General features: G+C 38.4%; 1 protein-coding gene across 2 annotated transcripts in view; it reads left to right on the plus strand.

Moving 5' to 3' along the window:
- The window catches only part of LOC148024892 (uncharacterized), a 67,758-nt gene extending 61,916 nt beyond the window's left edge, over positions 1–5,842 (plus strand). For both annotated transcript variants that reach the window (XM_087694561.1, XM_087694562.1), the window contains exons 9-11: positions 5,090–5,244; positions 5,347–5,448; positions 5,611–5,842. In XM_087694561.1, the coding sequence (XP_087550687.1) occupies positions 5,090–5,244; positions 5,347–5,448; positions 5,611–5,704 (351 nt within the window). In that variant the 3' untranslated portion in view covers positions 5,705–5,842. The remainder of the gene's footprint in view (positions 1–5,089; positions 5,245–5,346; positions 5,449–5,610) is intronic.
- The last annotated feature ends 9,683 nt before the right edge of the window (positions 5,843–15,525 follow it).

Genomic DNA, 15,525 nt, shown 5'->3' on the forward strand with positions numbered 1-15,525 from the left:
ACAAGACTCGTATCCTCAAATGTCTCTATGAAGACAATGTGGGCCTCGGCAGACCAGTCAGACGAGCCCTCTGGCACTGCTGATTGCGATGGCTGATTGGTGGCAACGTGGGTTTGGCCTCATCGTTGCCCCCGCTGAGGGTTGCCACCACCTTGTCTCCCCTGTTGGGGGTTGTTTGATTGAGGGGTAGAGATCCAAGTCTTAGCTTTTGGTGTTGTGCTTCTTGCCTTTGATCAACACTCGTCGTCAAAGTGGCCAATCTTCTAACAATGTTGATAATACTGATTTTCTTCAGTAAATTTTGCCACATGGGTTTCAGAGATAATTGGGAATTTGATTTTGATTGGAGTTTTGATTTTTTTTACTCTTCCCTTGCTACCCCTTCTAAGAAGAAGCAACTAGAGTCTCCTTTGTAGAGATCATACTATGAAATTGATCGAATAGCCAAGCGTGATGCAATAGTTGATACTCAAATTCAATGATTGTGGGCATAGTGGGTTGTGAGATCACTTGTTGCAGAAAATGAAAGTATTTCCTTGGAAATTTGTTAAGAAACAATGCAACCTAATTGTCCAAGGACTTAGGAGCCCCTGTGGTAGAGACTGGTGCACCAAATCTAAAGGGGAAAACTTAAGATTACCTTCAATCTATTAGTGAGCTCGATAGATGAGAATGAGATCGTATTTAGCTCATGAGATCTCGTATGGTCCATGGACTCCATGGTAGTCTTTTGGAAGTCTCTCCGGCCATATCAGAAATTGGAGGAGCGAGCTGTGAGGCCCACTCTGTCTCATGTCTCAATGTGCTAGGCCCAAGTGTATCATGATGTGGTGAAGATGTGTTCAAAGTCATCTTGCCTCCTATTGTTCCTACTTGTTGCGAAGGGCTTTTAGATCAAAGGCTGATGTACCTTGCTGTGATACCATGTAAAGAAATACCCTAACACAGAAACATAAATAAAAGCGTACAACAAAGCATAAACTCAATAGAACACAATCAGGGTTAGAGTAACTCAAAGACAATGAACACAATGGAGACTTGAATGAATGACCTAATGAATATAATACGATGCTCATGGAGCAAACAAACCGTGTAGGGAATGAAAATTGTCACCAAACTCTTGTGCCTCAAGGACCGAGGCAAAGGTAATGAACTGGAGAGTGTGTTTTACTCCTAATGGATCTCGAAATGCAGCAAGCCAACCTCTTAAGATGTTGGCAAGCAGCAAATGCAGCAAACATTGATGCTAGGATAGGCAAAAGGTAGGCAACGGCCTGGTCTACAGCAAATGTAGCCTTTAGATGATTGTGGGCAGCAGGGTGGCAGCTGGCTGCAGCAAATGTAGCAGACCGACAGGTCAGCCTGTCTGTTCACAGCAGATGGAGGGTGTAGACTACATGGAGAAGGCTGGAAATAGGTGCTGGATGGTGCCTATTTATAGAAAGGTTGGAGACCTTGAACCTCTCCCCATTGTAACTCTCTCAAACCGCTTTAGGGTTTTGCATAAAGTAAGCATTTTTGGGGCTGTTCAAGAGTCTAATTCAGTATGTAATGGTTGTTTTCGCTCAATGCCCCCCAAAAAAAAAAAAAATGGCGGAGACCCTATGCATATCAACAAGTGAACCATCATGATTGATCACTCCTTGGCCAAGATGAGCTGAAGGGATGAGTGAAAATGCTTGGAAATAGAGTGTGGCACAGGCAAGATTCAAGAGAGGATACACCCCATTGGATCACATACTAACCCTCAAGGCTCTTATTGAGGAGGGCTGAACATGTGGGACAAGAATATATTGTTGTTTTGTAGACTTCTGAGAGGCCTTTGACATAGAACCATGGGTTAGGCTTATGAGGAGTTTGAATGAAATTGGAGTTCCAAATGACATGCAATGAGGGTTATAAGCTGCTGTGTATAACAATAAGAAAGAGAGTAGGTGCTCTACATGGTCTATCAAACATGGTGACCAGCACCATTGGTGTGATGCATGGATGCCCCCTCTCACTGACACTATTTGGGCTGTATATTGATGAGGTTTCAGATTGCATAGACAGATTAAGCAGGCTTGCCAGGGTCATAATAACCATTCTATTGTATTCAAGTGATAGTGTGCTCAACTATGATTCCTTTGGGGTTTACAATGCGATTAAATGCTTTACAATCCTTTCGTGCAGATAGGGAGCTTACAGTGAATTTCAGGAAAACCAAGATAATGTTGGTCAATACAACAAAGGCATGGGTGACTTGATCCAACCACTCGTTCATGTTTATAAGAGAGTTGTCAGAGATTGTTAGAACTCAGAACCTTTAGAGCATATATACCTCAAAGTCACCTTTGAGGTTCAAAATTTTTCCATGGAGGAGGCAAGTAATGCTAGGTTAGCACATGGATTTGCTGCTGTGGGGACACTTGAGAGAGTGTACACACGTAGTTTCAGGAACCATGCACCAAGTTATGGCTTTTCAATACATTCGTTACAATAACATTCTCATATAGTGCTTCCATTTTGGGTCCTAGCATTTAATACACAAGGAGGGAGCCACTTGTGGGACATAATGGAACAAAGAGAGACTTTTTATCAGCCTATGGAAAGACTGCTGATCATGATGGTAGCACCTATGATCCAAAGTAAGCCATCTGTGCCATGTGTAATAGTCACAGCTGAGATGATGCCACTCCCGTAGTAAGCCAGTCAAGCTGAGTGAGACACCCAATATTGGTAAGCCCAGTTGTGTGCTTGGTGGATTGATGCTTTCCAGCCCTTTGACTACACGTGTCATTGCCCCAACATTGGTCTCAACCACTCCGAGGTGAATAGAGTGATCACAATGGAGATTGTGAAGTTGGATGCAAAAAGGTCATGGATCAGACTCCCATAGCCTCTAGGCACAAAGATGACACATAACCAAAGTCATTTCCTGCATCTTTCCCTAAGCTCAGATAGATAAACATCACTCACACCAGTGGAAAGCAGAGATATACATATATGATGGGATATTTGATAGCCCGGGGAGGACTGCATATGCTAGTTATGCTGGCATGAGTGACAAGGCTGAGCCAGAGGAGCATAATATATGATATTGCAGTAGATTATGAGATCCTTGGGAGATACCATTACCTTCTTTGCAAAGGCTTTGGACACCTCTACATTGTATCACGGATGAGTTAGAGGATTAGAGGTCTTTGGGTCTCTTTTTACTTGAGCCAGGTAACACAAGGAGAGACTCTTAAGGAGATAACATCACACCTAGATCCACCTAGGCAGACTGCTACAAACCCATCATGTTGCGGGCCATCGTCTGGGGGAGTTTCCTTGGATAGAGCAATAGCATTGTGTTTGGTGAGACAACCACACCCACCAAGGCCACACCCAGAATCCCCTCTTTCATTGAGAGATCAGAACCATCATCACCTACCATAGGAGATGCTCACTGGATCACTTGCTGCAACACCCATGAGAGAGAGGTTGGGATACTACACTCAAGCTTTCTTTCTACTTTTACTTCTCTAGTCATAATACTTTTATAGTTTGATTTATTTGTTACTCATGTTTTGTTGTACTTGTTTAGGTCTCTCAGAGCATTGTGGCCTTGTGCAAGCGTTAATATAATTTTCTTCCTTTTCTTCTTCGGATAAGGTGGGTAGTTGACTGGTACCCTTTTCTACACCTTAACCTTCTAGTGTATATGGGTCGAACACATTTGCAGAAGTACCCACAACTCAAAGTTCCTGACTGAGCCCTTTTGTGGGGATGTTTCCTCTCCCATCTCAGAGGTTTTACATGTATGAGCTCTGCTTGTTACCTCCTCACCATAGATGACTGCATTGGAGCATGTGGATGCCATCCTCAGGAGCTAGCAGCCTTGTGACCAGTTATTTCACTCTCATTGGGCATTTTGAGGATGAAGCAACCTGTAATAGCTAAGGTTGCTCACACCTTCCTTGGCAAGCACCTCTCCAACTGTATGGCTATTACCACTTGGCAGAAGTTCTGAAAGTTCTTGGGTGCTCTTTCACAAGTATTTCTCCTTGTTCCTGATGATTTCCCCAACCACCTCCCACATTTTGTGACAGTTGAAATTTTCAGGCACGTTGGTCTGTTGTTTAAACATGGAGCTCAGGAAAAAGTTGAAGACGTGAACCAATTTAATCACACAAGGAGACCAATTGTTGGGTGCAATTATGTGATTGATTTTAAGTACCACGTTAATGCATCTTATTTGTACATCATTACGCAAGCCAAATGAATGTGTTTATAAGTTTGCAATTGACACTAAAATTCAGCTATATTCTGTCATGTTGTAAAATGGAGATTTAATTGCCCCCATTATGGTAAATGTGACTGATATGGATTTAGTAAATTTGCCACTATGCAGTAAACACTTGACACACATGCAAGTAAGTGCAGGAACCACAACAAAACAGTTTTGTTTTGCTTCAGATCAATCACAATTTCATAAGATTTGATAATTCACCTCTATAAGAGTCCTTTCAGAGTCCGTGTTTAGAGAAAAGCTTCTAAGGGCTCCCATTGCTTGTTCTGTAGGCTGTGTCCCCAATATGTGGGTGTCCTGAGCATTCTGAAATTGAAAGTGGTCGCTATGAACATTGGTTTCATCAGCCCTTTTTGTTTCTGGTTACTATTTTGTGCTGAATTGTGGAGATTTTAGTAGTTATCCTTGATGTTTGTGTTGGTTTTGTCTAAACTTTGCTAATCACTTAGACACTGAATTTCAGCTCATGAACACTGCTTCGAGTGTGTACTGTACTAAACTGTAAACTGTGCTTTTGTGATGGGCTCAAAACCATGGAATCATATTGAGGTTTCTTGGGTTTATGCTTTTATTTGATTAATTCTGCTGAAGAATGTGGCTGATCTCACAAGTGATGGACTCCCTTGATTATCTCCATTAACTCAAGTAACTCATATACTAGTATTAGTTAGCTCTCGGGGGGGGAGAGAGAGAGAGAGAGAGAGAGAGAGAGAGAGAGTCCTCTGGTGCATTGTTTGTCATTCTTTGTGAAAACTGGATTCTTTGTGAAAACTGGCCCACTAACCTGAAGTGATGCAACTTGCCCCCTATGTACAGGCTGCTGCATATTACTTTCATGGGCTGGTTCTGGATGAAGGGAGTGAGGCAGACACGCATGCTAAAGCTGTAGCCTGTCTACAAAGAGCAGAGGCTTGCTTGAAGGAGAGCCAGAAACTTTGTGCTACTTTCTGCTCGGAAACTCCACTTACAAGGTTGCTGTTTATACTAGTAGGACTGTTCTCTCTTACACATGGGTTCTTGAGAGATGTTTCCGTTCTTTTTTCTGACTTTTTGTTGAAATTTTGTTTTTGAAGACCGAGGCCACCATGGGGTGCGATGAAACAGTTGTCTGAGAAGATACCACAAGATTATGCAAGCAAGGCAAGAATCTGCAGACAGAGCTATAGTCAAGAAAAGTAAGTTGGAATCTTAAGTCTCGAGCATGCATGCACACGTAGAGAGAGAGAGAGAGAGAGAGAGAGAGAGAGAGAGAGAGAGAGAGAGAGAGAGAGAGAGAGAGAGATCCTACTCCAGTGCAGCTGCATATGCTGAATGTGTGTGGGGGTGTGTGTGGATAGTTCTCCAGAGAGGATATTGGAGCTGCCAGACTTCGCATTGTCATTGGATCCGGAGGAGATCAAGCTACCAGAACCTGATCCCTTGCAGGATTGATTGTCCCTTGTATTCACAAGCTCAATTATGTTCAAACCTCAGCATCTGCGATCTTCTGTAACAGCTGTGAGAACTAGATGCATGATCTTTTTCAGCTGTGGCCACAATGCATCTGCTTAATCCTGTTTGTAAATTAGACCTTTTGGGTGTTCTGAACATTCATGCCCTTAGAAAAGCATTAGAGTAAAGGTGAGATTGTCTAGTACAATAAAATACAATTTGTGTACGCCTTTTCAGCATTTCACAATAATCATATGCTCGTTTTGATGAGCCAATTCGCCATCACCACAAATCTTAAATGCCCGATTTATATGCTTGCAATGTAAGACTGCCCCTTAGTGCTTCACATTGATGTTGGCTGTGAGTTTGTCTTAGGTAATTTGTGTACAAGTTGTTATCTCGTTGCAATAAAGACTTTTGACTCCCTCATGTAGGCAAAATGCTATTTCCTCATTTGGAGCATGTATTCTAGAAGCAAATGCGTATTGCAGCAATTGATCACATACTTGAGAAACATTGCATGCTATGGTGCATACAAAACAACAAAGCAGTTAAGAGAATCTGGTAAAACAAGTTGGCAAGATTGAACATTTTATGTATTGAAAAATTCCGTGAGAGAGAGAGAGAGAGGACTAATTATAAAGAATATATTATATAGAGTCACACTACCATCACACAATGTAAATAAAGAGATGGCAGCATGATAAGGAGCTAGACTATCCCTAGTAAGATCTACATATTTGATGGTGCTCGATTGCCATTGAAGGAGACATGGCACGTGACTTGCATGCCAAAATGGGAATAAAAAATGAATGCTTGAATGTCAAACACAAGATGAGAGATGGTACGCATCCAGCGACTTAAGTTGGAAACCTATGACAACGGGCCTCCTTAAGATGAATGCCAAAATGGGAATAAAAAATGAATGCTTGAATGTCAAACTTAAGATGAGAGACCGTACCTAAGTTGGAAACCTATGACAACATGCCTCCTTAGTTGTACAAGGAAAGAAAGACCCATTTGAAATGGTGCATCTCAAGAGGGCCATAGTGAATGAGAGCATCCACCTATATCCTCCAAATGAAGAGTTTGTATTTTAGAGGGGTTGTACTAAGCCATCTCACCATCATTGTAGATTTACACCAAGCCCTACACTTACAAAGATACCTTTAAGAATTGTTCTTATCCTTGATAAGCAAATGATCTATCTAATCTGTAGATGTGCACTCTTAACATTAGTTTATTATTAATTTTCAGTCTTGCTAGGGGTGTTTCAAGTTTACTGAAGAGAAAAGGATTGTTAAACAAGCAAAGAATTTGAAGCTATTGTTGAAATATCACAATATCTTGTAGGCACATGAAAGTTCCTTTGCACGAAATGGAACGACCACAAAGTACTGCTAGAGGGGCTCAAAATATTAGCAGTTGAGACTAGGCTAAGTCTAGCCATCATATTCAATTGGAGGCAAGCTTCTTGTTTTGCATCCCAAGAAACAATTAAGTAGCCAAATTTTTACCTAAAAGGAATTGGCAATCATCAATTTTTTGGAAATTTGGGGGATGTTGAGAACTTGTTGGGGAGGACAAGAACACACAAGGTGAGTCGACAATGAGGACTTCAATTGTATGGGTTGATCAACATTAAGCACATGCCACCATGAGGCTTGAAGTCTAGTGTTGCCATGCAAAATAGTTTTTAAGAAAAAATCTAGCAATGGTAAAGGAAAGGCTATTTGCCCAACACATATGGCATGGAAATAAGTCCATTGGAGTGTTGCCATGTATATCTCCATGTATGAAGTTGTATCTGCTCCCTATTCATTCATACATGTGTGATCCAAAAAATTCAAAGTATTGCCATAATCTTTAGGGTCTTTTTTACAACATGAAGCAAATGGATTGCATGACTTCTTGAAAGGAAATCTTTGACAAGTGTCCCATCATGCTATGTTGCATTACTATCTTTCAATACCAACCCAATGTTAGTATGGAACTTAGGAGAGAGGATTTGTGCATACTAATTTGTGCCATGAAGATGAAGTAAATAATTCCCATATATCTATGGCTTTGTGAATATTTTCCTTGTTGACATTCAACAACACAAATTTGTCATTTGCCAAGGTCGGTTTGACCGATTGTTGTTGTGAAGGCAAAGATAAGCCCACCACCTCACCATTTTTTGCTGAACGGGATAACATTGTCAAAATAGGATGGGTTTGCAACAATAAAGAACAATAACCTCAAAGGACACCCTTATCTATCAAATCTAGAAAATGAGAATTGCTCCCTAATACCTCCATTGAGCATCATCTGTACAAATGAGCCCTAAGTGAGTGTAGAAAAAAATTGAGATATTGGGTCTAAAACTCATCTCTTGCATGAGTTTGGCCATAAAAGACCAATCAAAATAATCAAAGGCTTTTCTCCAAGTCCAATTGAACAATATCACACACTTGTGCATAATCGCCATCTATACATTGAGAATTTTATGTAAAATATTCCATCCTTTGGTGAACCCAAGATTAAGATTGCAACTTTTACCAAGAGTTTGCATGACAATAATAGTCAAATGTATAAGTTTTACCACAACCTTCATGCTTCTAATGCTAGGGAAAATGTTGTGTGGCTGCAAGACTCCTTGGATTAGATGACTACATATCCATACAAAATTGTGTATATATGTAGAGATTACTTATGCATTTGTGTGGCACCTAGTTGCACAACTTTGAGAGGGTTTGTGACTTCTCATTTTGCATTTAATGATGTAAAGTTCTGCCCCAGATAGTTACATTCTCAAAGCATATATTAGAGTGAGGCTGAGGTGGATGTAGTTCTATTCATATATCCAGGGACAAAAGCCTTGGTTGGGATAGCCTAATGAATGAATTCTTTGCAAAGTATGTATGTAGATGTTATTGTACCACCTTTGAATTCTCTTTATCAAGAAGTTAAGGAAATGGGGATAATGCAAAATTCTTTTCAAATTCCTCACTAAGGTGCCATCACCTTCCCCTCTTGAAGATTAGCCAACTATTTCCTTGATGGGTGGTGCAATCTCAATTACAAGAAATCTACCAAAGGCATCCTATTTGACTAAGACTTTTCACAATTTCTCATGTGCAACAATCATCAACACACTTGGATAGTTCAACATAGAATAATTCAAAGTCATGACAGCATAATATTCTTCTTTCTTTATGACTTTTTTGTTCCATTGCACATAAGACATCCCGAGCATTTGCATGCAATAGTCTCCACATGTCATGTTTGTTTCTAGAGTAAATGCCCCAATTATTGCAAGTGTTGATTTAATAATGAATAGAGAGAAATTTAGATATAAGACTATATTGCCCTCTTGTTGCCTTTTTTTTGAACATAGCTAGCAACTCTTCATCTAAAAATCAACCAACAATATGAATGCATTTTGCCTATGGTCATCTCTGTTTGAAGTGGATCCCAATTCATACTCTTAGCATTGTAATGTGAGAATTTGTGTTATCAATGCATAATCACGTTTCCTCCCTTCTCTAAGGAAAGAGAGCAAGTAGAACATGCTATCTAACCACTTAAGGCTGCAAATTATTATCGGTCATAGTATTTGATGACCCCTTGTCTTTTATCATAGACTCCTCAATGGGTTAGTTCTTCCTCCTCACATGAGCATGAAGCATGTCATTATGATCTACCTAGCTACTAGCAAGATGTACCGTCATTGAGTTTTTGCTATTTCTGTTATGTACCTCTTGCTATTTAGAATCGATAGAGCGAATGAGTGCTGAACTAGTTGGTTTTCCCTTATCCCTGTCATGCTCTATAAGCAAAGTAGCTATGGGTGCATCCCAATAATATTAATCAAAACAAGATGTACATCCTTTTGAGAAGGGTACTCTGCCATAAAGTGTCTCAACTACACAAAAGAGAAATAGTGACTAGCAAACATACCCTAGTTCAACCTAAAAGGATGCATACCCATGGAATACATGTGTGATGCATCCCAAAGCATGCAAATTCAATGCCTACACACAAGGGGGAAAATCAAAACCTTCCCAAGGGAAACAATACCATTTGACAAAAGTGGCCAATAACATTGTGGGCATTCTTCAACCTCCATCCAAATAGGACATTCTTGTTCAAGCAACTTTTTGAAATCACTTAGAGATCTACAAAGCACTAGTTGAATCAAGTAATAGTCAAAGAACAATGGAAGTTTTCTTAGGAATAATTTGTGTTATTTAGCTATCTTCAACAATGCCTTCTAAGACTATGAGGATCTACAAAGAGGTGATTTTCATAAGAAAAACAAAGAGACAAATTTAGATATAAGATTGTGACTACCTTTTCTTTGCCATTATTTCCAATGTAGCTAGCAACTTTTCATCCAAAAACTTAGCCAACAATGTGACACTCTCTTTCAAGTAGATGGTTGATTTATATTCTCAGAAACCTAATGTAAGAATTTACAGTCTTAAGCCATAATCACTTTCCTTCCTTTGTCAAAGGCAAGACAAGCTGGTGGATCACATGACCTAACCACTCAAGGCCACAAATTATTACTGGGCATAGTATCTAAGAACCCCTTCTCTTTTATCATAGGCTCCCAAGTGTGTTTCCCTCCTTCCTCACATAAGTGCAAAGTACTTCATTATTATCTACTTGGCTACAAGTAAGGTGTACGTCTCTTTTTTCCCCTTTTGTTATCTACTTCTTTCCATTCAAAATCGACAGCAAGCATTGAACCAGTTGTTTTCTCTTATGCTTGTCATGCTCTACAAGTGGAGTAGTTCTAGGTGCACATTCAAGAACACCACCATCATGCACCCTAATATTATTCATCAAACCAAGGTGTCTATGCTTATTTGGATAGCATTCTACTATACATGTCCCAATTGCACATAAGAGTGACTAGCAAACATGCCTCTTTCAACCTTAAAGGATGCATATCCATGGGATTAATCCACAACCAACCGGGATACATGTTGATAGTATCCTAAAGCATGTAAAGTCAATTCCTATTTGCTATAAGCACACTAGGGGGAACCAAAACCTTCCCAATGGAAGCCATCGCATTTACCAAAAGTGGCCAATACATTGTTGGGCATCCTTCAACATCCATCCTAAGCAACTTTTAGAAAGCACCCATAAATCTCCATGGCACCACATGAACCAAGCAGTGGTCAAAGAAAAATGGGAGTTTTCTTAGGAGCAATTTATGTTGTTCAATTATCTTCAATAGTACCTCGTAGAAACCACAATGACCCTCAAAGATAGTATGCAACCATTACTTCATCCATAAGAAAAAACAAATATGAATAGTGAAAAACAAGGTACACTTTTCATGAAAAGAGGCAAAGGATTTTGACACCTTCTTGGTGTCCACATGGATATTCAAAACATCCTCTTCATGAAAACCCTGCATGGTATTATATTATGCTCCATATATTTCCCAAGTGGGGTGTTGGCAAATTCCAATACATGCTCCCAATCTTGTTCCTTGGAAACATTAGACTGACTTGTGACTTGAGCATAAGACAACACTTGAGGCATTTGTGATGTTGGCATGGTCGACACATGCATCAAAACATAATCTATATATTCACCATGTTTCAAAATGGACTTGAGGGTTGTTCCAACAACCTCATCTTAATCCATTTCATTATACCCCAAAAACTAGTCAAGGAAGTGTATGCTTGGAATCATCAAGCTCACAATCTTTGTGCTACAAGTGAAAAATATCATGCATTAGTCCCAAAATCAAAATATGAAACTTTATATCCAAAGTGATATAGAACAACCAAAGACAATGACACTTCGAAATATAGATGACATATAAATGTTGATATCTTCCTATTGATGTGCAAAATTGCAATTGCTACTCAAAAGTAGGTAGAGCACCTTCCTTTTACCCAAACTATGAATGCTCTCTCTCTCTCTCTCTCTCTCTCTCTCTCTCTCTCTCTCTCTCTCTCTCTCTCTCTCTCTCTCTCTCTCTCTCTCTCTCTCTCTCTCTCTCTCTCTCTCTTTATACTATTTTTATTGTTGTATAACATTTGTGTAGCACTCCTATCACACAACTCCCCCGATGAAGACATCTTGTCATTTTACATGTGTAAGGCACAATCCATTTGTGCATTAATGCTTTTGTGTATGTTTCCTACAAAAAAGACAAGACATAGGCACACCATGCTTGTAAATGAGCCAAAGGCATGAACAATAATAAAGTTAATATAAAATGTGCATAGTGCAACATTTGGTTGGTTGTAAGGTGAATATGAATATTTTTTGTCATTTTTTGTTCCTTTGTGGGTTTTTGTTTAAATTTTCAAATCTTTAATTGAATATTAAGTAGAATGGTAATGATTTCTCTTAGATCTAAGCCTTTACAATTGAATGATCTAAGAAAGTCTTCACTTGTATAATTGTCTAATTCAACTCCTTTTCATTTCAAAGTTTTTTAAATCAATTATTTACAATAATTTGTGGCTTTTTTATTGGATTGTTATATATAAGTCTTACTATTAAAGCATTGAAAGACCTTAGATGTGAGGTGATAGTTTTTATTCTTGTTTATTTACATTTAATGCATTTTAGTACCTTTTCGTTTTCCTTTCTCATATTGTGTCTCTTTATTTCTCAATTTTGAAGGGTCTTAATACTTTCTCAAATGATGTTCTCCATTCTTTATTTGTATATGTGCATACATGTGGCAGGAGTATAGCCAATTTTTGGCTTTTGTTCTATTTGTAGTGTGGATAATACATGTCTTCTATTTACCTTTGTCCTTAATCAATTTCTAGCCATCCTTATAATGATTTTTGTATTGATTGGGATATCTTTAATTTGCAGAGTACACCTTGTTTAAGCATTGATTATTGGTGTTATATGTGTAATATTGTGACATTGCATCTACAGTTTGTTTGTCAAGCATGGTACATTATATTGAAATCAAGATCAATAGCTTGAAGAAACTTGCCTACTTTAAGAATTACAAGTAACACCTATATGTATGAAAAACATGGTAAGAATCCCAATATTTTCATAATGTGTCCATGTCCAACATGGGTACATTTAGCATAGGTAAGTAAGAATCTCAATCTCATCCTATTGCATCCATGTACATGATATACATAGTTACATATGCTTAATTACCCTTTTTAGCCTCTATCAATCCATTCCTTTGGGGATGGTCTAGTGAAGTTTCCTCCCAAAGAGCAATTGAAGATTTCCATCATTTTAGAGTTAAATTTTGATACTTGATCCAATAAAATAGCCTCTCATGTCTAACCATGACATATATCTATAATTGTGCTACTTTACATGTAATGACATTGGTAACTGCCTGGGCCTCACACCATCATGTTAAGTACAACATAAATAAAATGATACTCTTATTCCCTAATAGAGACTTCAAAAAAGGACCTAATATACCCCAAGCCACTAATTGAAGCCCAAATGATCAGACAATGGATGCTCATGAAAGTATCATATATAACAAATTATCAAAGGTTTGATCACAAATAGCTTTGGTTCTTCCTCAATGCAAAGGTATAACATAATGTTCTATAAAAAAAAATTCTAGCTCTTGAACCTCTAGGTCACATTATTGAAGAAAGGCTATACAATATTCATAAATAATTAAATCATATTATGTATTTGGTGATTTTGAATCTCTCAAATGGACCCCAAATCCTATGAATAATAACTTTTTGCAATCTCATTTATTTCTTAGAGAAGTATGCCAAGCTAAATTGGTAGTCTTGCAAAGCACACACCCATCAAACCAATCAATTGAAGTAGATGTGCTTGTGACTAGTATAATGCATAAAATGATATAACTTTTGCATTGCATACACTGTATTCAACAAATTTTTTAAGGGTGGAGTATTTCACGTCAAATTTGGAGAGACTTCAACATCAACTTACAAACCAAGTGAGCTACCGCTCCTTGCTATGCGGGTGTAATTATACAAACCCAATGCCAATGTCAGATGCATCCATTATGAGACAAATAGTTTTTTGAAATCTAAACACTTATACTCCAAGGAGATTCTAACCAAATCCTTTTAACTTCTCAAAGCTCATTTGGTGCTTAAGAACTTTATTTGAGTATTCCCAATCTATGAAATTTTTTTAAATGCTTCAAGTTGTTTAATTTTGGAAAATCTTAGATAAATAATAATTTATTTGGACCAATTTAGATTCCTTGCTATGAAATCCCAAAGCCCAATAACTTTACTTTATAAGGTGCCACTGATATTTTTTTAAAGTATTGAAGATTAGACTATTGCATTTTCTTTGTAATCTCTAAAATGACTTTGATATGTTCTACCTATGTCCTTGTAGGGACAAGAGCATCAGAAGGTGAATTAGAAAAATGGTCAAGTCATCATTGAAGGGAAGGCCATAGACTAGGGACCCTTGATCTATGAGATCTCATAGGCCACATGTTTATGGCAAGACCATAGACATGTGGGTTCAAGTGGAGTTATCACCATGATGATACACATACATTGCACTATGCTACTTTCCTCCATAGAGGTCTAGATTCACTAGGGGAGGTGAGGACAAGGAGTCCATTTCTAGTCTTCTAGTCCACCACTAGGTATTGGATCTAGTTCTAAGACAACTGAAACTAAGAGAGAGTTGTTATGTTTTAACTATTGTGCAAGGAACTTACCATGGTTAAATGTGACAAGTTTTTAAGCTATTTGATGTTGGTGAAGTATTAAAGTAGCTTGGATGCCCTCTTTCCCTTGGTAGTCACTATGTTTGAATGGCTCTTGGACAAACTTGGGAAGAAATAAGAGAAGTTTAGCTCTCTTCCCCTCTTCCTCGCTACAAAGATGGTGGTTGTCAAAGAAATTCTCTCTTCCACTTTTGTTTCTATAGCTAGTGCCTTCCCCTCTTCCTTGATAGGAAGATGGTGCTTGTCAAAAATTCTATCTTCCACTATTGTGTCTACAGCTAGTGCCTTCACCTTCTCAAGGAGTCCTTATTGGGAACAAAGAAACAAGTTGTGTAAGGCTTTCATTTTAGACATTTAATGGGTGATGCGATTGAGCAAGAATTTATTGGCTCACTGTTACATTTCCCTATTCCCAAGGTGGTTTAGGAATTCAACAAAAGGCTCTTAGGATGTCTTTGACTTGGCCCAAGAAATGGACATTGATTACCTTGGGGCATTGTATTGAGGTATATGATTGACAATGCTTGTATTCTAGGGGGCACTTGTTGGAAGGGCCTATAGTGGTCAAATGTAGTCTTTTTTAACTTTATCTCCCCTAAAGTTAGCTCTACAAACAAAAAAGATGCATGATTTCCTTCCTAGTAGAAGGATCTTGTTTGTTGGTGTTGGGGCAATGCCTACCATGCAATCTCTTTTCTAGGTTGTCTTAATCCTCTTCCCCTTACTCTACATAGCACCATCATTGAGATAAGCTTATAATCCATAATGATTGCATTAAGTCATGTAGGAATTCATGTACAAATCTTCTTTGTTTGGTTTTCCTCATAATGCATTAACATGATAGAGTAACTAAGGGTCCTAGATGTACTGATAAACCATACGGATTTATTTCTACTTTAGAAGAATTGGATGCATATTTCTCTAATGGTGCAATTCATGTACAAATCTTCTTTGTTTGATTTTCCTCATAATGCATTAGCATGATAGAGTAACTAAGGGTCCTAGATGTACGGATATAGCAAATGGATTTACTTCTACTCTAGAGGAATTGGAACTAGATTTCTCTAGTGGTGCAACTAGCACCAATGCAATTCCTCTTCCATAAATTGCATCTATATTGATAAGGTAATTAGCTACA

Source organism: Lygodium microphyllum, chromosome 15 (assembly GCF_053477565.2).
Source record: "Lygodium microphyllum isolate KBCC chromosome 15, Lygodium_microphyllum_v1.1.10, whole genome shotgun sequence".
NCBI lineage: Eukaryota > Viridiplantae > Streptophyta > Polypodiopsida > Schizaeales > Lygodiaceae > Lygodium > Lygodium microphyllum.